The sequence below is a fragment of the Saccopteryx bilineata genome, chromosome 2, assembly GCF_036850765.1.
Source record: "Saccopteryx bilineata isolate mSacBil1 chromosome 2, mSacBil1_pri_phased_curated, whole genome shotgun sequence".
Taxonomy (NCBI): Eukaryota; Metazoa; Chordata; class Mammalia; order Chiroptera; family Emballonuridae; genus Saccopteryx; species Saccopteryx bilineata.
Genome location: NC_089491.1, coordinates 141,151,199 through 141,177,430, shown reverse-complemented (window position 1 = coordinate 141,177,430; position 26,232 = coordinate 141,151,199). Strand labels below are relative to the sequence as shown.

The window sequence follows — 26,232 nt, the reverse complement described above, 5'->3', positions numbered from 1 at the left end:
ATCTTTCTCATCTTCACCCTTCATGACCACCATCTCCAAACACACCCCTGCACAAACATTCAAGCCACTTGGAACCTCTTTTATTTCCCTTAAGGGAAGGTATTCATTCATATATTTCCTTTCTTCTTCCTTCCATCCATCCATCCATCCATCCATCCACCCACCCTCCCACCTACCCATCCACCTACCTGCCTGCCTGCCTGCCTATCATTCCTTTTCCCCCAGGAGCTCTGGTTTTGCCTGGCTTAGCTCAGAATGCATCTTTTTCCTGACCACTCCCCTCCCAGTCTGGTCCATGTGCCCCAGTTAGCTGTACTGTGTGGGTGTCTCTACCAGAATAATATCTTGTGGTTATTCATTTACTTACTTGCTCTCCCTCTAGACTTTGAGCTTCTTGTGAGTGTGTCTTATTATCTTTATATTCTCAGCACCATAAAACAGAGGTAGATCCTTCACAATCACTGTATAAATGAATGGTGAGAGAATGAAGGAATTAAAGAGGGAAGAAATGAAATATAAACTCTTTCCTTTTTACCATCTAGGTTTTTTTGTTACTCAGATTTTGGAAGTATTAACCACAGTTTCAGGTTATTATTTTAACAAATAGGGTAGATTTTATTAGAATAATTATATCTCAGAGAATAGAAGGAACACTTGGGGTCAAGATATTTAAAATAAAGGGCAAAAAATCTATTCTTGATGATTCCTAAAGTTGCCATCTTAGAGACCAGAAATCATAGAAATGAACTCTTTGAAAATTTTGCTTTCTACGGAAAGGAAAGTCAGAGGTTATTTCCTATAATGAGGAAAATAAGTGATCAAGGTGACATCTCGGCCTGACTCTCCCTTGCTTTGGTGTGCCCCTAGGCTCATTTCAGTTTCTCAGACTGTCCCTTGAGAGTCCTGCCCCCTCCGCGGCTGTTCTTCCTGTTGTCACACATTTCAGATCTACCCGACCCCTATTTTTAGAATCTTACCTTTTCACGTCTAATGAAAGTCCCACTTGTAAAGAACTGTTCTTTCACATTTATGGAACATTTCTGTAGAGTAGCTAGATAACACTATAAACCTGCATAATGACATAAGGTATTAAACAATGGATGTTTCTTTCCAAAAGAAGAATGTCTGGTCAGAGAGTTAGTTGCTAGTGTAGCTGAAAACCAAGACATGGCAGTAAAAGACAGTCAGCACCTGCTCTCAGTCGGACTTTTAAGAAAGTTTCAAGAAGTCACCAAGCAAAACCTCCTGGATCAGTTTTTCTGAAAATATGATTTCTATACTTATAGGGGACTGGTGGTTCACCCAGTGTGCCCAGCACTGCAGTACGCACCATAAGGGAAAAATTAAGTGGGATATTGAAGGTCAGAGATTCAGGAAAGACAGTAAGATGCATCAAATGCCAGATTGTGTGGTCCATACTGATGTATTTAGCAATTCAGAGAACAAGAGGGCGGTTTGCTGAGATTAAGGAGAGAGACAGATCTCCAGGGGGATCACCAGTCAGTTCTGTGGCGTAGAGCAGTGCAGAGCAGGAAAGAAGTCATACCAGCTTCCCTACACGTCCTCTTAATTACCACCTCCCTTAAGTTCGTAATTCTTCATGTCTCCTTCAACTATTTTCATTTTTAACAGCCAAGTTCAAGGCTTATTTGCTTCCACTAAGACTCGTGTAGTGCCCTCAAAACTGTCTCTAGAAACACACGGCCACTCCAGAGTCATCTTTCCAAAGCAGTGTTTTCATCACTGAAAATCTCTCTGAGGCAGGGGAAGTTGCATTTCCTGAACATCTGGGACCACAACGCAGGAGCTTTCCACTCATCAGCTTCTGTCTGTTGGCCTTCGGCAGATTATCCTATTCTAGCGTCTGGGAACCAGCATGCGGTAGGGCTCTGCTGTTAGCTGGCAGGAACGCTGGTTGCTGAGGGATTGCACACATAAAAAAAACATTGGTTGTTATTTATTACTAAATAGCTCATATTCTAACCAAGGATATTTAACCTCGCCTCCTCTTATATTTTTCATTTACATTGACCTTATTTTAACATATTAACCAATGCTATGTTGAAAAGACTGTTCTGGCGAGTATGTTCAGGGGATAATGGGGTCCAGGAACAGCTGCAGTTCCTGGTCCTCTCTTCCCCTGACCCCATTCCCAAGCCACATTTCTGCAGGCTTCAGGAAGTGCTTTATGGGTGAGTGAGAAGGGAAGAAGGAAGGAGGAAAAAAGAAAAAGAAGGGGATGGAGGGGAGGAGTGCTATAGGAGAAGAGAGAAGGAATAGCTCTAGCTGGAGAAAAGGGCACTAGAGAGATTTCATAGAAGTGAGGATATTTGAATTGAGTCCTGAAGAATAGATAATTAGGTAGAGGGATGGGCTTTCTAGAAAAATTGGAGAGTGATTTATGAAGAGGCATGTATTGTCTAAAAAAGTATTAAAAGTCTGGTGTAATAGGAGGATGTGGCAGTTGATCAGAGGAGGATTAAGAGAGGATTGAGGATGGCAGGGGTGGAGCCAGGCTGGGGTCAGAACATACGCCATGTTTTAGAGTTGGGCATCACAGACAGGAACAAAATGGAAAATTGACGCCCTGGCAGCCATGGCAGACTTTTTTTGAAGAAGTCTTTGTTCAGTTTGAGAACTGTTTTTAATGATAAAATGGTGTTGGATTGGCTAGGAGTGAATGCAGAGCTTCTTTGTAAATCATGTTCAGGATAATAAAAGATTCAAGTAATGGAATTATTTTGGGAAATTTAAACTTCCTGAGTCATTTGTGACTTATAAAGTGGATTAATGGCAAATCTTTTATTTTTTTTTTATTTTTTTACACAGAGAGAGAGAGAGAGTCAGAGAGAGGGATAGATAGGGACAGACAGGAACGGAGAGAGATGAGAAGCATCAATCATCAGTGTTTCGTTGTAACACCTTAGTTGTTCATTGATTGCTTTCTCATATGTGCCTTGACCGCGGGTCTTCAGCAGAGCGAGTAACCCCGTGCTCGAGCCAGCGACCTTGGGTCCAAGCTGGTGAGCTTTTGCTCAAACCAGATGAGCCTGCACTCAAGCTGGCGATCTCGGGGTCTCAAACCTGGGTCCTTCCGCATCCCAGTCCGACGCTCTATCCACTGCTCCACTGCCTGGTCAGGCTGGATGAATCTTTTTTTAAAAAAAAAAAGCTGAGTTAAAAAAAAAGCCTGTTCTTATGCTATGAGTTGTCTTTCAAAACACCTGTAGAGGTAAATGCTAAAGATTTAAAATTGCCATTTAAATTGAGACTGGTAGTGTTTTGATTTCTCTGTAAAGGCAGTGGAATGTTTGCATATAAAATACTTTCTTCTCTTTTTAAAAGTGTATTTATATTTTTAAACAATGACTCAAATTCTGGTTTTAATGGTAATAGCCTGCATATTTTTACCAATTAAATTGACTCCTGAGGCACAACATGTTAAAATATGAGATCATTATATAATTCTCAGTATAGATGCCAAAACTGTTTTCTGCTTCATTTTCAATGCTCTTACACTCTTGAGGTAACACTTTGGCGTTTGAACATGTGCTTCAGAAGCAGTGGGGATTAGCTTTCAGTCCGGAGGCTCATTTATCCCCTCGCTGGAGCCACCACATTGCCCATACACAAACACACACCACGTGCAACACAACACAACACATGCTCACATCTGAACACATGTGCATATATTGTGGGTTAGCCTGATGGAAGAGAGAATTTACTCACTGTGCTTGCCAGCAGGTACAGAAAACACCCTCCCAAAATGTCTTTGGAGTTTATTACCTGGAATGAATCAGGTGTAACCACCTTTGAAGCAAAAGCTGGGGCCTAGGTTACCTTCAAGGCATGTCTTTAGCCATAATTCTACGACATGAGCATCCTGAGTAGTTTCTCTGAGGTGATGCTTAAGGAAGCTGAACTATTGATACATCGATAGTAGACTGCCTAATCTGGTCAACCTCTAGGCAGAAATAAAGGAGGAGAAACCAGGGTAGTTCTATGAGGCATTTGGAAGTTAACATTTATTATGTTTTATAAGTAGCAGTTTTAATTGTCCTCTATAAATTATCTTCTCTATGTCAAACTGCATCAGATTTCATCGCCACTATAAATACCTGCAATTAGTAAAGGACAAAAGTATGTGACTAGCTAGAAAAAAGGTCAGTGTCATCTTAATAGCAAAGCAAATGATAATATGTATTAAAATATTTTTAAGGAAAAAAGATATTTATAATTGCACTTAATCATTACCTTTCCTGATGGAATGTGTCATACCAGCATGATTTATTTGAACAAAATCAGCTCAGTTTCCCTGGCTTTTATTGTTTATATACTGTTATATTCATTAAATAAGAACACTTTTAGAATGCTTTTTTAAAAGCTCATCTTCAGGTGAAATAACAGATCCTGAACAGCTTTGAAAAAAATCTAATGAGTTTTAAAGAAAAGTGTTTTCTCTACAGATGTGACATTACCAGGGTAACCATAATTTTTCATTTCTGTGGCCAGATTTCAGTTTCATCTAAAGTCTTGTGCCTTTAAAGTCACTTTTTAGGATGTAATTATCACACTCCACATTTACCTTAAACGGAGTTTCAGTTTCTTTCTTTGGTATATGTTATGATTCTGCTCAATTCATTGACGTCTTCTGAGGCTAGTCTGACTAAAGCTGGAGTATTTCAGCTACTAGCTTCCTACAGCTTCTGATGTCAGGGACTGATTTTTCTCTTGGCTAAAGATGACCCAGGACTCAGATGTTCTGGGTGCTTCCCAATGTTAGCCAAGTCATCTCTTGAAGGTTGGTTGGTAGGCAGGAGAGAGCAGGTTTGGGATTTAGCTGAATCTGTGACTGTTTGTCTAGGAATGCGGACCTGGAGATGACTCTGGAGCGGGCAGTGAGTATGCTGGATGCTGACCGCACACCACCTACCAGGATCTCAGTGGCGGCCACCTTCATACAGCACGAGTGCTTCCAGAAGTCTGACGCTCGGAAAAGGGTAAGTGTTGCCTGAGGTCCATTGCAAAACTAGCACCCTCCCCCATCTATTATTGCAACCCTGCAAACCGAAACCAATAATTTACTTACATTTTTATTTTTATTTTTATTTGTGACAGAAACAGGGACAGATAGAGACAGACAGGAAGGGAGAGAGATGAGAAGCATCAATTCTTCATTGTGGCACCTTAGTTGTTCATTGATTGCTTTCTTATATGTGCCTTGACCGGGAGGAGGGGGGGCTACAGCAGACCGAGTAACCCCTTGCTCGAGCCAGCAACCACCTTGGGTCCAAGCTGGTGAGCTTTGCTCAAACCAGATGAGCCTGTGCTCAAGCTGGTGACCTTGGGATCTCGAACCTGGGTCCTCCGCGTCCCAGTCCAACACTATCCACTGCGCCACCACCTGGTCAGGCTAACTTACATTTTTAAACATCTTCATTGAGTTGTATGTCAATTATAGCTCAATTTTTTAAAACATAAAATAAAAATATTTATTGAGAGTTTTTAATTTAAAAGAAAATATTCACTTATGAATGTCCTGCAATTCAGAAACTTAGAAAGTAAGTCACTACACAAACAGCCCCCTTCTTTGTCTCCCCAACCTCTCTCTCCCTTTGAAGCTGTCCCCAGAGGCAACTGTCAGCAATCTGTGTACTTGGGGGGTGGGGGGGAGTGAGTATGTATTTTAGGCTATTCAGTTTTTTTCTCTTATGAAGCATGATTTTTATGGTGTATCTAAGAAATATTTCTGTACTCTACAGTCACAAAGATAATCTCCTATATGTTCTTCTAGAAGTTTTACAAGTGTTAGATTTTATAGTTGGTCTATGGTTCATTTGAGATTACTTAACTTTTTTTTTAAGAATGCAAGCGTTTTTTGTTTGTTTGTTTGTTTGTTTTTTAAGTGAGAGGAGGAGAGATAGAATCCCGCATGTGTCTTGTGCTGGATCAGCCCACAACCCTGTCTGGGGCTGACACTCAAATCAACTGAGCTATCCTCAGCACCCAGGATGGATGCTTAAACCAATTGAACCACTGGCTGTGAGAGGCGAAGAGAAAGAAAAGGGGGAGAGGGAGGGAAAGAGAAGCAGACGGTCACTTCTCATGCATGCCCTGAGCAGGACGGCAGTCTGCATGCCGGGCCAACACTCTATCCACTCTAACCAACCAGGGCCTCATTTGGGATTAATCTTTCTATATATTACAAGATGTGAGTTCAAATTGCTTTTCAAAAAATATGTTTATGAAATTTTTCAAGCACCATTTGTTGAAAGACTTTTTTGATATTGAATTATTTTTGTGCCTTTGTTGAAAAGTAATTCATCACCGTGAATAAGTCTGTTTTTGGACTGTGTAGTCTATTCCATTGATTTGTCTATATTTATGCAAATACCACACTGTCACAAAAACTGTAGTTTTATATTGTCTTGAAATTAGGTAATGTTAGTCCTTTTTCTTCTTTTTCTGGCTATTTTGGCTATTCTCAGTATTTAGCAGTTTTATTTGAATTTCAGAATCAGCTTGTCAATTTCTATATTTATAAAACTTCTGGGATTTTGTTTGAGATTACATTGACTTCATAGATCAACATGTGGAGAACTGACATCTGAACAATAGAGTTTTCTGACCCCTGAACAAGATATATTACAATATTTATTTAGATCTCTGATTTATCTCAGCATTGTTTTATGGTTTTTACTCTAGAAGTCTTCAGTGATTTTTGTCCGATTTATCCCTAAGGATATCATATTTCTAGATACTTTTATAAATGGCCAGGTTTCTTTATTTTCTTTTTGTTTGTTTGTTTAATTTTTTATTGTCCAGTGCTAGTATATAGAAATACAGCTTAATCAATACAGTTCATCTTGTATCCTGTCATACCACTAAATTCACTTATTAGTTCTCGTGTGCTGTTTGTAGATTCATCAGACTTTACATAGAAGATAATGCCATTTGTGAACAAAGACAATTTTGTTTCTTCCTTTCCAATATAAATGACTTACATTACTTTTTCTTTTGACTAGAACCACCAGCACATTGTTAAAAAGTGAGACTTGTCCTTGAAGCAGTCAGTCTTTCTTTCACTATTAAGTCGTGTGCTCCCTGTGAGTTTGTTTATTTATTATTTGGAGAGATTTAATCTAGGCCAGGAGTATTTGTGAGTTGTTTTCTTTTTAAGAAAGGACAGTGTGGCCCTGGCCGGTTGGCTCAGCGGTAGAGCGTTGGCCTAGCGTGCGGAGGACCCGGGTTCGATTCCTGGCCAGGGCACATAGGAGAAGTGCCCATTTGCTTCTCCACCCCTCCGCCGCGCCTTCCTCTCTGTCTCTCTCTTCCCCTCCCGCAGCCAAGGCTCCATTGGAGCAAAAGATGGCCCGGGCGCTGGGGATGGCTCTGTGGCCTCTGCCCCAGGCGCTAGAGTGGCTCTGGTCGCAATATCGCGACGCCCAGGAGGGTTGCAACATGGCAACATGGCGACGCCCAGGATGGGCAGAGCATCGCCCCCTGGTGGGCAGAGCGTCGCCCCCTGGTGGGCGTGCTGGGTGGATCCCGGTCGGGCGCATGCGGGAGTCTGTCTGACTGTCTCTCCCTGTTTCCAGCTTCAGAAAAATGAAAAAAAAAAAAAAAAAAAAAAGAAAGGACAGTGTTACCCGTCTTGTTGATAATAGCTAATCTAACAGGGGTGAGGTGGTATCTCATTGTAGTTTTGATTTGCATTTCTCTAATAACTAATGAAGCTGAGCATCTTTTCATATATCTGTTGGCCATTTGTATCTCTTCCTGGGAGAAGTGTCTGTTCATTTCCTCTTCCCATTTTTTTATTGGATTGTTTGTTTGTTTGTTGTTGAGTTTTATGAGTTCTTTGTAAATTTTGGATATTAGGCCCTTATCTGAGCTGTTGTTTGAAAATATCATTTCCCATTTAGTTGGCTGTCTGTTTATTTTGATATCAGTTTCTCTTGCTGAGCAAAAACTTTTTATTCTGATGTAGTCCCATTCATTTATCTTTGCCTTCACTTCTCTTGCCATTGGAGTCAAGTTCATAAAATGTTCTTTAAAACCCAGGTCCATGATTTTAGTACCTATGTCTTCTTCTATGTACTTTATTGTTTCAGGTCTTATATTTAGGTCTTTGATCCATTTTGAATTAATTTTAGTACATGGGGACAGGCTGTAGTCGAGTTTCATTCTTTTGCATGTGGCTTTCCAGTTTTCCCAACACCATTTGTTGAAGAGGCTTTCTTTTCTCCATTGTGTGTTGTTGGCCCCTTTATCAAAGATCATTTGGCCATATATATGTGGTTTTATTTCTGGGCTTTCTATTCTGTTCCATTGGTCTGAGTGTCTATTTTTCTGCCAATACCATGCTGTTTTGATTATCGTGGCCCTATAATATAGTTTAAAGTCAGGTATTGTAATGCCCCCAGCTTCATTCTTTTTCCTTAGGATTGTTTTGGCTATTTGGGGTTTTTTATAGTTCCATATAAAAATGATGATTTTTTGTTCCATTTCTTTAAAAAATCTCATAGGGATTTTGATGGGAATTGCATTAAATTTGTATATTGCTTTGGGTAATATGGCCATTTTGATTATATTTATTCTTCCTATCCAAGAACAAGGAATATTTTTCCATCTCATTGTATCTTTTTTGATTTCCCTTAACAATGCTTTGTAATTTTCATTATATAGGTCCTTTACATTCTTTGTTATGTTTATTCCTAGGTATTTTATTTTTTTTGTTGCAATCATGAAGGGGATTATTTTTTTGAGTTCGTTTTCTAATATTTCATTGTTGGCATATAGAAAGGCTATGGACTTTTGTATGTTAATTTTGTATCCTGCGACCTTACTGTATTGGTTTATTGTTTCTAATAATCTTTTTGTGTAGCAAATGTTGGAGAGGCTGTGGAGAAAAAGGAACCCTCATTCACTGTTGGTGGGACTGTAAAGTAGTACAACCATTATGGAGGAAAGTATGGTGGTTCCTCAAAAAACTGCAAATAGAACTACCTTATGACCCAGCAATCCCTCTACTGGGCATATACCCCAAAACCTCAGAAACATTGATACGTGAAGACACATGTAGCCCCATGTTCATTGCAGCACTGTTCACAGTGGCCAAGACATGGAAACAACCAAAAAACCCTTCAATAGAAGACTGGATAAAGAAGATGTGGCACATATACACTATGGAATACTACTCAGCCATAAGAAATGATGACATCAGATCATTTACAGCAAAATGGTGGGATCTTGTTAACATTATAAGGAGTGAAATAAGTAAATCAGAAAAAAACAAGAACTACATGATTCCATACATTGGTGGAACATAAAAACGAGACTAAGAGACATGGACAAGAGTGTGGTGGTTACCAGGGGTGGGGGGAGGGAGGACATGGGAGGGAGGGAGGGAGAGAGTTAGGGGGAGGGGGAGGGGCACAGAGAACTAGATAGAGGGTGGCGGAGGACAATCTGACTTTGGGCGAGGGGTATGCAACATAATTTAATGACAAAATAACCTAGACATGTTTTCTTTGAATATATGTACCCTGATTTATTAATGTCATCCCATTACCATTAATAAAAATTTATTAAAAAGAAATTAATGTAATTAACAAATTAAAAGGAAATTTATATGATGATTTGACAACTATTCATAAAGGACAAACTCCTAGCAAACTAAGAATAAAATGTCTTGATCTAAAAAAAAAAAAAAAAAGAAAGGACAATGTTTTATATTTTAGTATTGTTAACATCATTTTTTAAAAATTGAGATATATTTACTCTCAGCAACTTTCAGATATGTAATGTAGTATTATTAACTAGAGTCACCATGCCCTATGCGACATCCCATGACTTATGTATTTTACCACTGGAAGTTTCTACCTCTGACCACTTTCACCCATTTCACCCACCCCCCAAATACCCACTGTGGCAACCACCAATCTGATCTCTGTATCTGTGATTTGTGCGGAGGGCTTTGTTTGTTTATTTGCTTTTTAGATTCCAAATATAAATGAGATCATATGATATTGTCTTTTTATGACTTCACTTTGCATAATGCACTCAAGATTTATTCATGTTGTCACAAATGGCAGGATTTTCTTTTTTATGACTTAATATTCTATTAAGTCATAAAATTGTATATATTTTCTAAGTCAAAATATTGTATATATATTTTGTTATATACATGTTGTATATATCATATATATATATAACATTTTCTCTACCCATTTATCTATCAATGAACATTTAGCTTGTTTCCAAAAATTTTGTTAAGAAACTATACACCTATATTTCTTTATTTATTTATTTTGTGTTTTTTCAAAGTTAGAAGCGGGGAGGCAGTGAGACAGACTCCCACATGGGCCCAACTGGAATCCACCTGGGATCCACCCGGCATGCCCACCAGGGGGTGATGCTCTGCACATCTGGGGCGTTGCCCTGTTGCAGCGAAGCCATTCTAGCACCTGAGGCAGAGGCCACAGAGCCATCCTCAGCGCCCGGGCCAACTTTGCTCCAGTGGAGCCTTAGCTGTGAGAGGGGAAGAGAGAGATAGAGAGAAAGGAGAGAAGGAAGGGTGGAGAAGCAGATGGGTGCTTCTCCTGTGTGCCCTGGCCGGGAATCAAACCCAGGACTCCACATGCTGGGCTGATGCTCTACTGCTGAGCCAACCAGCCAGGGCCCACACCTATATTTATAAAGGATATTAATCTATGATTCTCTCTCCTTGTAATATCTTTGTCCAGTTTTGGATTGAGGGTGATACTAGCCTAACAGAATAAATTGGGAAGTGTTCTCTCCTCTTCAGTTTTCTGGAAGAGTTTAACTGTAATTTCTTTAGACAAGAAATTTCCTGTCTTTCTTATTCTGCTTCTATATATGATATAATGTGTCTCTGCCACCCCCCACACCCTGCCCACCCAATTTGTTTTTGAAGACTTTTTTTTTATCACTGGTGTTGAGCAATTTGTTCCCAATATGCCTTAGTGTCGTTTTCCTTAGGTTTCTTGTGCTTGGGAGTTCATTTAGTTTAAATTTGTAGATCTCTGGGTTTTAGCACATTAGGAATTTTGGTTGGAAATAGATATTTAACCGTTAGTTCTTCAGATAGTTTTTGCCCCTCCTCTGGGAACTATTTACATGCATATTATTAGGCTGTTTGAAGTTATTGCACGGCTCATTCATACTTGTTTTTCTTTTTTAGTTTGTTTCTGTGCTTCCATTTGGATAATTTCAGTTGCTATGGTTGAAATTCACTAATCTGCAATGTTTAATATGCCGTTAATCTTATCCAGTATATTTTTGTATTTCATAAATTATATTTTCATCTCTAGAAGTTAAATTTGAGTCTGTTTTATAACTTCTATGTCCCTATGTAACATGTTCTATCTTTCCCCCAGATTGATGAACATATGGAAGACTGTTAAAATAGCTGCTTAAATGACCTTGTCTGCTAATTCTTACATATGTGTTCATTCTTGGTAGGTTTCAATTGACTGTGTTTTCTTCTCATTAGGAATCATATTTTTCTTCTTCTTTGCATGCCTGAAAATTTTTTATTGAATGCCACTTATAAATTTTATCTGTGTTGACTGCTAGATATTTTTATTTTGCTGTAAATACAAATACTTGAGCTATATTCTAGGATGCAATTACTGGTAAGTTACTTGAAAACAGTGTGATTTTTTTAAATCCTGCTTTGGAGATTTGTTTGGTGGGACCAGAGCAGCATTTCTTCTAAAACTAACTAGTCCTCATTTCTTAAAGCAAGACACTTCTGAGAACTCTGACGCAAATTCCCATCCACTAGGAGGTTTTCTGGCTGGATGAAAATAGGCAGAGTGCCTGGGCCTCTGCTAGCATCCTTTTTGGGGGTTATTTCCCTGGCCCCGGGCAGTGTTCTCACGCATGTGCACTAATTGATACACTGTTGAATGCTGGGGTGGGACCCTCTGCACATCTCAGGAGTTCTCCTGTGCAGGTCTTTGGTGCACTTCCCTGCAAACACTCGCCTCTTGCTTCTTCTAGACACTGTCTCCTCAACTCCACTTGTTGAATTCCACTTTCCTCTCACTGCATTGCCACCCCCATCGCAGCCTGGGAGCTCTATCCAGGCAGGGTCCCCACCGGAGCCTGGGAGCTCTGTGCAGAAAGGGCCCTGAGGCCGCAGTGAGGCTCCCGTGCTTGTTTTCCATCCTCAGAATCACTTTCTGTCGTTGCCCCATGTCCAGTTATTGAAACCATTGTATGTTTTGTCTGGTGTTTAAAATTGTTTCAGGCAGTAGGTAATTCAGTCCTTTTTACTATTAAGTCATTTTTAATTTTGATAAATAACTCCCTAATAACTCCTCCCCCAAATGGTACAAATTTACACTCCCACCAACAGTGTGAGCCATTACTACCACAGCCATTATTTTTTTTTGTTTCCTTTTGTTAATCTGACAAGTCCCCCAAAAAGTACCATTTATTGTAGAAATTCTCCTGTGTTTTGAAATCAAGATTAATAGTTGGTCAGTTCATCAAACAGTTACAGAGAACATCTTTTTAAAAATAATACACATATATAAAGAGTTTGTCATCTTATTTCTTATATAAACATGCCCTTTATGTATTATCTGCCATTTTTCGTTTCTTTAAGGTGAGATAAGAACTTAATGGTACTAACTCATATGAGTTCAGATGCTTCTATATTTTTACATTTTCTCTAGTCTTCTACATTAATATTATTTTTCTTCACTTTAATTTCATCTTTCCAAAGCATTCATATACGTTTTCACAGAGGCAAAAGTCTTTTCATACTTATATTTCATTCATTTTCAGAATAGGTAAATAAGTTGCATAACAATAACAATTACAGTTTACATCAATACACTGGGAAACAAACCTAACTTAAACATATAACTCAACTAGGTATGCATAGGGGTTCAAAGCCCAACATAGAAGAACCTACCAGCTTTGATAATACTCAGGAAATCAGTAGATTTCACAGAGAGAAAAGAAAGTGTGGTCAATCCTGCAGCTCAGGTAAGTCTAGTCAGACAGAAGCACTTCCAGCTGCAGTGTAGTGGTTGGCAGTCAGGATTTTGGCTAGAGCTGCTGTTGCCCGAAGGCCTGCGTGGGGCTGGAGGGGCTGCTTCTGCGGGGACTTCTTAGACGACTGCAAAGTTGGTGGTGGTGGTGGTTTGCAGGAGCATTGGGCTAAAAATTGGTCCTTTTTATGGCTAACTCAGATAAATGTTTAAATCTTATTTATTCCCAGGCTTTGAAAACTGGTCATTATTATGTGTATTTCTATTTTATAAAATAGACTTGGATTTTCTTTCGTTACCCAAGTTGGGCTAGATTTCCACTATCTCTTAAATTGCTAATTTGATTACAAATATTATTTTGCTTAAATATAGAATTAAAGTTGTGCTTGCCTTCTTAACTCTCATTCTGTGATAAAGCTAAAACAAAGACCAGATTTGAGAATAATGAAACATAAAAACGATATTGAAAAATAAAAACATGCTTTGTAGAAAATTTATGAATTATGATATAATAACTCAAGAACATTAACAAAATCTTGCTAACATTAAGAATAATGCTGTAATTTTTGAATATGTGTAAAGAACAGTTACAATTTGGACATATAGATAAAAATTTTAAGTCATAACTTTTAAAACCAGTGGCAACTTTTTAGTTCTTATTTTATACAATTAGGAGTCTCAGCGTATAACACTGTTGAGCTTCTCTCCTTTTTGAAACGTTCTTTTCTTTGGAGCAGAATCTCCTGGTTCTTTCACCATCTCTGTGGCCTCTTCAGGTTTCCTCTGTGAAAAGTTTATGCTTGAATATCTCTTAGATGCCTCCCTGGCACTTTTCAATACCTTGTTTGACCTGCTGCATCCACTTCTGTGGCTTCTGTTAATGTGTGACTACATGCATAGGACCCATAAGCATCTCCAGCTCATCTCCCCCCCCCCCCCCCCCGGGTTCCAAACCGCATGTCCCTCTATGTTCTAGACTTCCCACTAAAATCAACATCGACTTATCAAAAAGATGTATGCATTATTTTTGTTTTTACTTCTCTATTATCCAACCCTCCTTCTAAACTTGTTCTTCCTGCGTTTAGCAGGTAGGACACTTGGTGGTTTGAGCATTGATGCTCAGGAGTCACTCAGGGATGGATTTGAATCCTAGTACCCTAATTACCTGGTAACCTCAAGCAAGATACTTTGCCTCTCTAAACCTCAGTTTTGCTATATATATAGAGGAGTAATTGTCCTACGAAGAGCTATGAGAATGCAATCAGATCATGTTGCAGTGCCTGCCCCAGAATAAGTAACTCAGGGACTAGTATTTCCTCTGTGAGCGGTAGTTCACCCAGGTAGCGGTACAGCTCACCCCAGTCACCATCACCTCTGTGAGCAGTAGTTCACCCAGGTAATGGTACAGCTCACCCCGGTCACCATCACCTCTGTGAGCAGTAGTTCACCCAGGTAGTGGTACAGCTCACCCCTGTCACCATCACCTCTGTGAGCAGTAGTTCACCCAGGTAATGGTACAGCTCACCCCGGTCACCATCACCTCTGTGAGCAGTAGTTCACCCAGGTAATGGTACAGCTCACCCCTGTCACCATCACCTCTGTGAGCAGTAGTTCACCCAGGTAGCAGTACAGCTCACCCCAGTCACCATCACCTCTGTGAGCAGTAGTTCACCCAGGTAACGGTACAGCTCACCCTGGTCACCATAGCCTCTATGAGCAGTAGTTCACCCAGGTAGCGGTACAGCTCACCCCAGTCACCATCACCTCTGTTAATCCAGCTGCCTCCTAATTAATCTCCCTCCCTCCGTTCTTGTCCATTCTTCATCTGTTCTCCTCACAGCTTCCAGGAGACCTTTTATGAGCTGCCCTGTTTGCTTGCAGGAGAAAGAACAAATTCCATAATTTCACCTGCATGACCCTCCCTTCTTAAATGGGTTTTATTTTTATGGCTGCTTCAGACCTCATCACAGAAGCAGTGACTGCCGTACCTGTCTCGTAAAGTCTTACTGTAAAACTAATACAGATTTATTATAAGAAATTTGAAAAATTAAGAAAGAAAAGAGGAAAAAAAAACATACCCATGATTTCACCATTATTATCATTATGGTTTTGTTCTCTGATTTTTTTAATGCATATACAGGGTGGTGCAAAAGTAGGTTTACAGTTGTTTAGATAGAAAATAATATAAAAATTAATAACAGCCTGACCAGGCGGTGGCACAGTGGATAGAGCGTCGAACTGGGATGCAGAAGACCCAGGTTCGAGACCCTGAGGTCGCCAGATTGAGCGCGGGCCCATCTGGTTTGAGCAAAAGCCCACCAGCTTGAACCCAAGGTCGCTGGCTCCAGCAAGGGGTTACTCGGTCTGCTGAAGACCCGCGGTCAGGGCACATATGAGAAAGCAGTCAATGAACAACTAAGGTGTTGCAATGCACAATGAAGGACTGATGATTGATGCTTCTCATCTCTCCATTCCTGTCTGTCTGTCCCTGTCTATCCCTCTCTCTGACTCACTCTCTGTCTCTGTAAAAAATAAATAAATTTAAAAAAAATTAATAACAGAAGAATAAACTGTTTCTTGTACTCACAATTGTAAACCTACTTTTGCCTAACCCCACATGAAGATTGTTATAATCAATTGAATATGTGGCTCTGTGGGGACTTTTTGTTGTGATTGTTAAAAGTATGCACAAATACTGCCATTTAAAAATATACAAAGTAGCAAGCCCCGTTCATAATTTATACCCTCACCATTTCTCCCAAACCTCTGAAACTCATTCCCTTTTTTATGTCTGTGTTTGTGAATAGAAATACAGATATTTTATTCAACTATTTTATTTTTTTAAGATGATAGGAGGGAAGATAGTGAGGCAGACTCCCACATACACCCTGACTGGGATCCACCCAGCAACCCCATGTAAGGCCAGTGTTCCAATACCGAGCTATTTTTAGCACCTGAGGCTGTCATGCTCAGACCAAATGAGCTATCCTCAGTGCCTGGGCCATGCTCAAACCAATTGAGCCACTGGCTGTGGGAAGAGAAGAGGGAGAGAATGGGGAGGTGGAAGGGGGAGAAGCAGATAGTCACCTCTCCTGTGTACCCTGACCAGGAATCAAACCCAGGACATCCATATGCCAGGCCGATGCTCTATCTACTGAACCACCAGCTGGGAACTCAGTTTTTTTTAATAACAGTATATCATGAGCATTTTCACATAACTTTAATAGTTTGTAGGCATTTTAATGATGGCGTATTAATGGTGATAGTAGTAGCTAATCTTACACAGTAGCTAATCTTCCTCTGACTAATGAGGAAACTGTATGACTAATACAATAGTTGTCAGTTTGAACATTGTCCTACCTCTCCCATGGATATGCTTGGTAATCATTAACCAACCCTCCCCTGTTGTTGGCCATTTATGGTCTCTTCTTCACTATTATGAATAACGTAGGTACTATTATTGTGTGTTATTCTGTTTCTGCATTTCAGATTGGTTCCTTATGAAGATTTTTATTTTTTTGATATAAATTGCCAATTGCCTTCCTGAAGGTTATACCATTTTATGAGGAGTGATTAATTCTAAAGGGAGGGAAAGAAGAGAAGGGGAGTGACATTTCACAGAGAAGGTGACATTTGAACTGGCTCCTGCAGGATGAGTAGGGCTTTGCTGGTGAGAGGCAGTGGGGGCCGGGCCCTCCCAGCAGGAAAGGAAGTGAGAGCAAAGGCACAGGCTCGAGGGGGCCCTTGCCCAACAGAGGCTGTCTGTTCTCTCTGAGAATTTGCCACCACAAATCCAGATCACTTAATTATTTTAGAGTTGGCAGGGAAGAGAATCAGAATAGAGTCCAAGAAAAAGTTAAAATTCTAATATGTGATTTTGCCCTTTCATATATTTAGAAACCATCTCAAATGAAAGCTCCTTTGAAGTTCTGAGACATTCACGTTAGTCTTTATCTTTTTTCCTAACCCCAAAGAGAGAACAAATCCCCTGAGGATTTAGTGTAACTGGGAAACAGATGTGACCTCTCTGGTTCCAGCTGCTGCCCTAAATTTAAAGGGGCAAGAACAGCCCCTGTGACATTGGTGTTCTAATATATACAGAATTCATTTCCAGTGTCCTTCTAGTTCTATGCAATGAGGGGACTGGGATCATCTTTATGCATTTGGTATGATTTCTATCCATTTGCTTGATAAAAAGGATTAAAGTAACTAAATTCTATTTTTAAATGTGGGGTAGGTGCCAGACACTAGGAAGTCAAATCTACAGTAAAGTAGAACAGTAGTCAGGTCTCAGCCTTTATCTGAGCATGGTGTGTCTGCAAGTGCTGAAAGCCAAGGGGACAGAGGTGGCAGGCTAAGAGAACGGGTCAGAAGGCTTTCACACAGAAGCCTGCGTCCACGCTCCCCAGACAGGGCAGTGGAAGCTGCCATGTGCCACCTCTCACTAATGCTAGCATCACAGCTGGAAATGCAGTGTGGTCAGTAAGCCACTTCATATTATATTTTGAAGAAGGCAATTTATAAATTTTAAGTTAAGTAATATTTCCAAAGCTGCCAAATTACCTTCAGGACAAGGGATTTTCTTTCTGCATCTGATGTTTATGCTGCTACTGTGAAGATTTAGTCTTGCTGGCATTTTATGGAGTGAGCTGAACCACCTTAAAACCCAACTATGTAATAGAATTTGACTAAATTAGGGAAACATAGGCCTGTTTTAAAATAAATTGTGCCTTTCTGCTTTTAAGGTAAAATAGTAATGGTTATAGATAAAGTGATCAAATAGATGATCTGTTAGACCAGATTTAACTGATAGCTATGAAATAAAAATTTTTTTTTAATTAAAAAAATTTTTATTGATTGATTTTAGTGAGAGAGGGAATGGAGAGACAGGAACATGGATCTGTTCCTATATGTGCCCTGACTGGGAATCAGAACCTCAACGTCTGTGCTTCGGGATGATGCTCTAACCAACTGCACCATCCAGCCAGGGCTGAAATGAAATCTTTATCATTAGCCTTGTCATTATAATGTTCAAATGGCTTTAGACATTGCCCATCAAAATTGCTGTGGTCCACCTTTCCATTGTCTCCTGTTCTGCAAACGTCTCCTCCGAAGGAAGTATTACTCCCGTTACCCTCAGTGAAGCCTCAAGGGACCAAAAAGAGTACTTTCTTCTTAAAGTTCTAGCAAGCTATTGATTAGATAATATATGTAATACTCTTAACACTGTGCTTATTCTTCCTAGTGATGGAAGTGGGAGGAGAAAGAGGAGGAAAAAATTTGTTTTATTGTTATTGTAGTTATTTATTTTATTTTCTGAAGTGAGAAGCAGGGAGACAGAGAAACAGACTCCCACATGCTCCCTACCAAGATTCACCCAGCATGCCCACCAGGGGGCGATGCTCTGCCCATCTAGGGCGTTGCTCCGTTGCAACCAGAGCCATTTCAAGCACCTGACTTGGAGGCCATGAAGCCATCCTCAGCACCTGGGCCAACTTTGCTCCAATGGAGCCTTGGCTGCAGGAGGGGAAGAGAGAGACAGAGAGCAAGAAGAGGGGGAAGGGTAGAGTAGCAGATGAGCGCTTCTCCTGTGTGCCCTGGCCAGAATCGGACCCGGGACTTCCACACGCCAGGCTGATACTCTACCACTGAGCCAACCAACCAGGGCTATTACTTAACTCTGTCCAGTTAGCTATCACTGATATACCCTTTATCATTTAACTTTTTCCTTCATTTTTCCATAAGATTTTTTTTTAATGTTTATTTTCATTGACTTGAGAGAGAGAAGGAGGGAAGGAGGGGACAGGAACATCAATCTGTTTCTGTATATGCCCTGACTGGGGATCGAACTGGCATCCCCTATGCTTCAGGACGATGCTCAAACCAACTGAGCTATCTGGCCAGAGCCATAGGTTTTTGTTTGAATTTCCCTAATTCATCATATGCTCCTCAATTAGAGATTTCTTACAGCAGGAGTACATTGTATGCTGTGAGTCTCAGGTTGTACCACACATAGTGGTTGATTGATGGGAGTTAAAATCAGCTTTACCTGTTCATTTGTATCTCATTGAATGTTTTTACACCACATCAAAATTAATAAATATCTGAAATATGTATCCACTTCTTCCCCAGGTCAATCAGCTTCGCGGCATCCCCAAGCTTCTGCAGCTCCTAAAAGTTCAGAATGAAGACGTTCAGAGAGCCGCGTGTGGGGCCTTGAGGAACTTGGTATTTGAAGACAACGACAACAAGCTGGAGGTAGCTGAACTCAACGGGGTACCTCGGCTGCTGCAGGTGCTGAAGCAAACCAGAGACTTGGAGACTAAAAAACAAATAACAGGTAGCTTACCAAAGATTACAGGGCATACAAGGTGCACCACAGCTAGATGTGTTATATCGTCTTTTTTTCTGAAGTTTCCTGGAACAAATGATTGACGGGCTCATTGTTATTTGACAGATGGCTTTCAAAGAACATTGTTGCCCACTGGCTAAGACACCAGGTTTAAGTTAAGTTTGAATTCCTTTTCTTCTGACTGGGAAATTAGTCTGAGGCTTTTGCTTAATATTTTTCATTACAAAGTCTATGCACCTTTGACTACATGTCTTTAAAACAACTTCTTGACAAGACTCCCTGCATGAAAATTCTGCATAAATTCACTAACAGCGAACTTTGTAATGTTGAGAATGTTTGGGGTTCCAATATTATCCAAGAGTCCAAAACATTCTGAAAGAAACCCAACAAGAACTACGCCAAATTTTTTTTATCATTTACGCAACATTCTATTTGCTAAATCTATACAAAGAAAATAAATTGGAGAGTCAAATAGTGTCCTGATGTAGAGGATCAATTTAGTCAAATTGGTCAAAATATCAGAAACTATATTTTTCAATCCTTCCATCACCCGAATTCCTTAAAATACCAGCTCCCTAGCCCACCTAGCTCTTCACCCCCCCTGCCCCCAAAAAAGGGGAAAAAAATGAGTGACTGGATATGTTTTTCAGTTCTGTACTTCATATTTTTGTTCAAATACTATTTTTTGTTTGTTTGTTTGTTTGTTTGTTTTGTGGCAGAGACAGAGTCAGAGAGAGGGACAGATAGGGACAGACAGACAGGAAGGGAGAGAGATGAGAAACATCAATTCATTGTGGCACCTTAGTTGTTCATTGATTGCTTTCTCATATGTGCCTTGACCGGGGGCCACAGCAGACCGAGTGACCTCTTGCTTGAGCCAGCAACCTTGGGTCCAAGCTGGTGAGCTTTGCTCAAACCAGATGAGCCTGCACTCAAGCTGGCGACCTCGGGATCTCAAACGTGGGTCCTCTGCATCCCAGTCCAACGTTCTGTCCACTGCGCCACTGCCTGGTCAGCCTGTTCAAATACTGATTTAAACCAATAAATACCTCCTTTCCACCCAATGGATTGAAAATATGACCTAATCAGATAGAATTCAAGCAAAGTTTTAGAAATATGGGAAGCACAGAGAAGGGAGGCCTAGTTTTATTTGAAGAACTAGTGCATATGGCAGAGGAGAAGGTGGTTCACCCACGTTCAGGCCACCCTCCCTGCCTCACAGTCAGCTCTCTGCTGCAGCTCCCTGCCACATCACTGCGTGCAGGGAGCATTCCTGGCGGAGTCTTCGGTAGCATTGTCTTGGGGAAGCCTTAAGTATCTCCAGTGTCCCAGGTGATACACAAACACTTTGAAATTTAATTATAAGCCAAGCCTTAGGTTTTCAGGTATTTTTAGGTATTATTGGGTATTAAATCTCAATTTTACAGATGAGGAAACTTAAGACCCAAAGAAGTTAACCCTTTTAATATATATACTTTTTTTTTTTTTTTTTTTTTACAGGGACAGGGAGAGAGTCAGGGAGAGGGATAGACAGGGACAGACAGACAGGAACGGAGAGAGATGAGAAACATCAATCATTAGTTTTTTGTTGCGACACCTTAGTTGTTCATTGATTGCTTTCTCATATGTGCCTTGACTGCGGGCCTTCAGCAAACCGAGTAACCACTTGCTCGAGCCAGTGACCTTGGGCTCAAGCTGGTGAGCTTTTTGCTCAAGCCAGATGAGCCCGCGCTCAAGCTGGCAACCTCGGGTTCTCGAACCTGGGTCCTCCACATCCCAGTCAGACGCTCTGTCCACTGCGCCACCACCTGGTCAGGCTATATACTTTTTTTTTTTTTTTTTTTTTCTGAAGCTGGAAACAGGGAGAGACAGTCAGACAGACTCCCACATGCGCCCGACCGGGATCCACCCGGCACGCCCACCAGGGGCGATGCTCTGCCCACCAGGGGGCGATGCTCTGCCCATCCTGGGCGTCGCCATGTTGTGACCAGAGCCACTCTAGCGCCTGAGGCAGAGGCCACAGAGCCATCCCCAGCGCCCGGGCCATCTTTGCTCCAATGGAGCCTTGGCTGCGGGAGGGGAAGGGAGAGACAGAGAGGAAAGCGCCGCGGAGGGGTGGAGAAGCAAATGAGCGCTTCTCCTGTGTGCCCTGGCCGGGAATCGAACCCGGGTCCTCCGCACGCTAGGCCGACGCTCTACCGCTGAGCCAACTGGCCAGGGCCCTATATACTTTTTTTTTTAATGGTAATAGTTGACAGTGTTCTTATGTAAAAAGGAGGTACTTCATAAATATGGTTTTAAATTGAATATACTGCACTTATGCCATCCCCACTTTAACAAGTTTCTTTTTTTCTTTTATAAAATGTTATATGTCCTCTACTCATTTGTATCTTTGAATATCAAATTTTTTCTATCTTGATATATTTTAATTTTATAAAACTATATGGAGGTTTGTACCATACTACCTTTCTGCCAACATGTCCCATGTCCCATGGGGTTAGTTCTTTTCATATTTATGAGTCAAAAAAGAAAAAGAAAAGATTTAATGAAGGAGGTATGTTTCATTGTGGACCTTTAAAGAGGGATAGGCTTTAAATGGTGTTTTAAAGGAAAGTGAAACTTATTCCCAGCAATGTGTACATCACAACTAGCACAGCAGAGAAGCAGAAAGAAGCTGCTGGTCATTGAATAGAAGCGCCAATAAGAGTGACTGGGGTTAGGGTACCGTGGTTGCTACAACGCTTGGGAGGGGTGTATGTCAGGGAAGTAATCCATTGAACCAGGCTTCCTCTTCTTGTGTAGGCAATAGGAAACTAAGGTCAGAGAACATTCTGTGGTATTGATGCCACAGAAACCATTTGGTTATCTTCATGTAATCTACAGAGCTGATAAATGGAGGTTGACTATGCAAGTCCCAGGATTTCTAGTATAAGCCAAAATATTCCTTCCAGAGGGTGTTCATTGCATGTTCATTGAATTGGGTTGAACTTTCAATGTTTGATACAAATCCTTCTAAATCACTTCCTTTAGCTCTACAAATAGAAAAGTTAAATAAGTGTCATTCGGGGCCTCAGAAATTGTTGACTTAAATAGACATGTTTATTTCTTTGTTTAGAAACACAAAGTGAGTAACCATATATGTGAATCTTTTCTTGTCTGTTTTATTGAGCCCCTACTATGGGTCTCTAAACTTGGGCTTTTCATTTTTCATCTCTGTTTCTCCTTTCCTCTCCATAAGGCATTATTGATGTTTTATATACGATCAATGTGAAGTTCAGGGAGATTAAGTAAAGTGCCCAAGGTTACAAAACTAGTAAAGAACAAAGCCCAGATTTGAATCTAGTTTTACTGGGTGTTTTGCTCTATCAAAAGTGTCTACTAGGCCCTGGCCAGTTGGCTCAGTGGTAGAGTGTCGGCCTGGCTTGCGGAAGTCCCGGGTTCGATTCCCGGCCAGGGCACACAGGAGAGGTGCCCATCTGCTTCTCCACCCCTCCCCCTCTCCTTCCTCTCTGTCTCTCTCTTCCCCTCCAGCAGCCAAGGCTCCATTGGAGCAAAAGATGGCCCCGGGCGCTGGGGATGGCTCTGTGGCCTCTGCCCCAGGCGCAAGAGTGGCTCTGGTCGCTACAGAGCGATGCCCTGGATGGGCAGAGCATCGCCCCCTGGTGGGCATGCCAGGTGGATCCTGGTCGGGTGCATGCGGGATTCTGTCTGACTGCCTCCCCGTTTCCAGCTTCAGGAAAAAAAAAAAGTGTCTACTACATACTACATATAGCATAAGGGCAGGGGATGACGAACTTTTACCTGTCTCTGATAAGGGCCTTGTCTTTGAGGATTACAGCTCAGAGAGCTCTTGCCAACTCCTCATTGACACTCCCTCTCTCCTCTTGTCACTGCCTGGGTTCAAGCCTTCCTCCCTCTGATCTGCTCTTGCTGTAGCCTCATACCTGACCTCTGTGATTCAGTATCACATATCCCCCGCCTCTCCAGCACTCTGCTAGTGATTTCTTTCTAAAATGAAAGTATTGTCTCATTATGCTCAGTACCTGTAGGATAAAGTCTGTGATCTGTACCATACCACCCAAAGATGTTGTGATCTGAGCCTGGTGACCACTGGAGCATTGTCTCCTCTCATGCTCATCCATCCCAAGCTCTCAATCCTAAAGGATCTGCTGGTCTGTGCCGAGTTTCCTTTCTGTCTTGATATCTTTGCCACTGTTGCCTTGGACTGGTGTCCTCTTCCACTCCTAGAGAACCCTCTCGCCCTTCACTAGTTGTCTCAAATATCACTTCTCTGAAGTATTGTCAGATGCCATCCCTCTATTCTTTGCTGTCAGCCCCTCCCACCCTCACCCCTAGTTTTGAAGGAAGGGGCTTCTCTGGACTACCTTTGCATCCTTTGTTATTAGGTGGACACTTACTTCATGCCTGTCTGTTTATTGCAGTAACAATGTGGTGCTCGTGTAAGTTTCTCAGCAACTCTGGCTGTCTGATCAAATATATAAAAAGAGAGATTTGTGGCCTGGGAATATTTAGATTATATATAAATAAGAGAATCAGATCTATTTTCAGGTAAGACCTTGACTTTTCTGACCAAGTTATTAAAAGAACCATCAGTTTATAACCATCAGATATATATATGCCTAAGAAGTTTAGTAACAGAGCTTTGTTTGCTGTAGGGAATGTCAACTCAGTGACCTTTCTGGTGTTTTCTGTACCAAAGAGGGAAGCTCTTTCCTCTTCCAATGAAAACGCTTCAGGATCAGATTCCCCCCCCCTCCCATGAGATTGTTCCCCCTCCCTTATAGTGAGTGTGGTAGGTACATTGAAATAAGAACAGTACATACAAGTCTCAGAGATTCATCTTCAAGGTCACTGAGTAATGAGCACTGACTGTAGTGTGCAGGGCTCTGCTTTGGATTAAATCAGACAGGTGATAGGAATCGAAAGAAGCAGAGGATTCTTTTTTTTGCACGTGAAAGACCATCAAAAAGGGAGAGAGATGAGAAGTATTTGGGGGGGGGGTCTTTAATTGTTCATTGATTGCTTCTCATATGTGCTTTGACTTGGGGGACTCCAGCTGAGCCAGTGACCCATTGCTCAAGCCAGACCTTGGGCTCAAGCCATTGATCTTGGGCTTCAAGCCTATGACCTTTGGGCTCAAGCCAGTGACTATAGATGATGTTAATGACTCCACACTCAAGCTGGCAACTCTGTACTCAAGCTTTATGAGCCCATGCTCAAGCCAGTGACCTTGGAGTTTCAAACCTGGGGCCTCAGCGTCCCAGATCAACACTCTTATCTACTATGCCACCACCAGTCAGGCTGAAGCAGGAGAGTCTTGTCCCTCTTCTGAATATTGCGTAAGGAAGAGTCAGGGAATGACTGTCAATGAAATTTGTTGCAAATTCATATTAACCTCTGCATTATTTTATGGAAATAATTTCATTTATTTGCTGTATTTTCATAAAATATCAAAAACATTTTGCTATAAAATATTATGCACCTTCTTAAAGTGTGTACTATTTGTAATGTGCAACAAGGTCCCTTGGGTTTATTTAAAACTTGGAATAAATGGCCTTTATGATAATGTGTTTCTATATAAAACTGACAGCATTTAGGTGAAAGGAGGAGTATATCCATGCAAAGGAGATTGTTTAAAAAAAATCCTCATGTTCTGTGATCACTTTGAAAACCAAGGTTAAAAAACCCAGTTCTCGCCCTGGCTGGTTGGCTCAGCGGTAGAGCGTCGGCCTGGCATGCGGGGGACCCGGGTTCAATTCCTAGCCAGGGCACATAGGAGAAGCGCCCATTTGCTTCTCCACCCCCCCCTCCTTCCTCTCTGTCTCTCTCTTCCCCTCCCGCAGCCAAGGCTCCATTGGAGCAAAGATGGCGCTGAGGATGGCTCCTTGGCCTCTGCCCCAGGCGCTAGAGTGGCTCTGGTCACGGCAGAGCGACACCCGGGAAGGGCAGAGCATCGCCCCCTGGTGGGCAGAGCATCGCCCCTGGTGGGCGTGCCGGGTGGATCCCGGTCGGGCGCATGCGGGAGTCTGTCTGACTGTCTCTCCCAGTTTCCAGCTTCAGAAAAATACCAAAAAAAAAAAAAAACCCAGTTCTCCTCCTCGTCCTGTTCCCCCTTCTCCTGTACCAATGAATTTGCAAGTTTTGCTACCTAATTGTTATGCAGACTTAAATAGCTATACTTCCAATCCTAGAGGGCAATATTAATAAAACATGGGTTTTAATATCTATAAGATCCCTTTATTAGTTAGCAATTTTTTTTGCAAATATCACAGTTGGCAATAAATTTCTGGATAATGCAATTATCATTATTGCTCATTATTCAAAGTATACCTCTTAGTAGAATCCAGTTCTCTCTCTTTTTGGCTGGAATGAAAGCTTAGTGATAGAAAATTACAGGCAGACCAGCTGCAACAGAGAACTATAATAATTGAAATTAGGCACTGTGAAAAAAATTGACTGGAAGTTAAAGGCAAAACAAATGAAAATCTAACATCTTAATATTATGTCAGGCAGTCTAAGATCAGATCATTGGAAACAATGTGTATTCAGGGTCTTGTGGGCCCTTGGTTTCCCAATACAAGAAATGGGAATTAGTTTTAAAATATGAACTCTTGGCCTGATGAGGCAGTGGTGGAGCAGATAGAGCATCAGACGAGGATGCTGAGGACCCAGGTTTGAAACCCCGAGGTCTCTGGCTTGAGCGCGGCTCATCTGGCTTGAGCGTGGGATCATAGACATGATCCCGTGGTTGCTGGCTTGAGCTCAAAGGTTGCTGGCTTGAAGCCCAAGGTTGCTTGCTGGCTTGAGCTCAAAGTCTCTGGCTTGAGC

The 26,232-nt window shown here is 41.3% G+C and overlaps 1 protein-coding gene across 1 annotated transcript in view; it reads left to right on the top strand.

Annotated features, from left to right (window-relative positions):
* The window catches only part of PKP2 (plakophilin 2), a 103,771-nt gene that overhangs the window by 21,200 nt on the left and 56,339 nt on the right, over window positions 1-26,232 (top strand). The window contains exons 4-5 of the mRNA XM_066258091.1: window positions 4,865-5,000; window positions 19,164-19,371. Coding sequence (XP_066114188.1) covers window positions 4,865-5,000; window positions 19,164-19,371 — 344 coding nt within the window. The remainder of the gene's footprint in view (window positions 1-4,864; window positions 5,001-19,163; window positions 19,372-26,232) is intronic.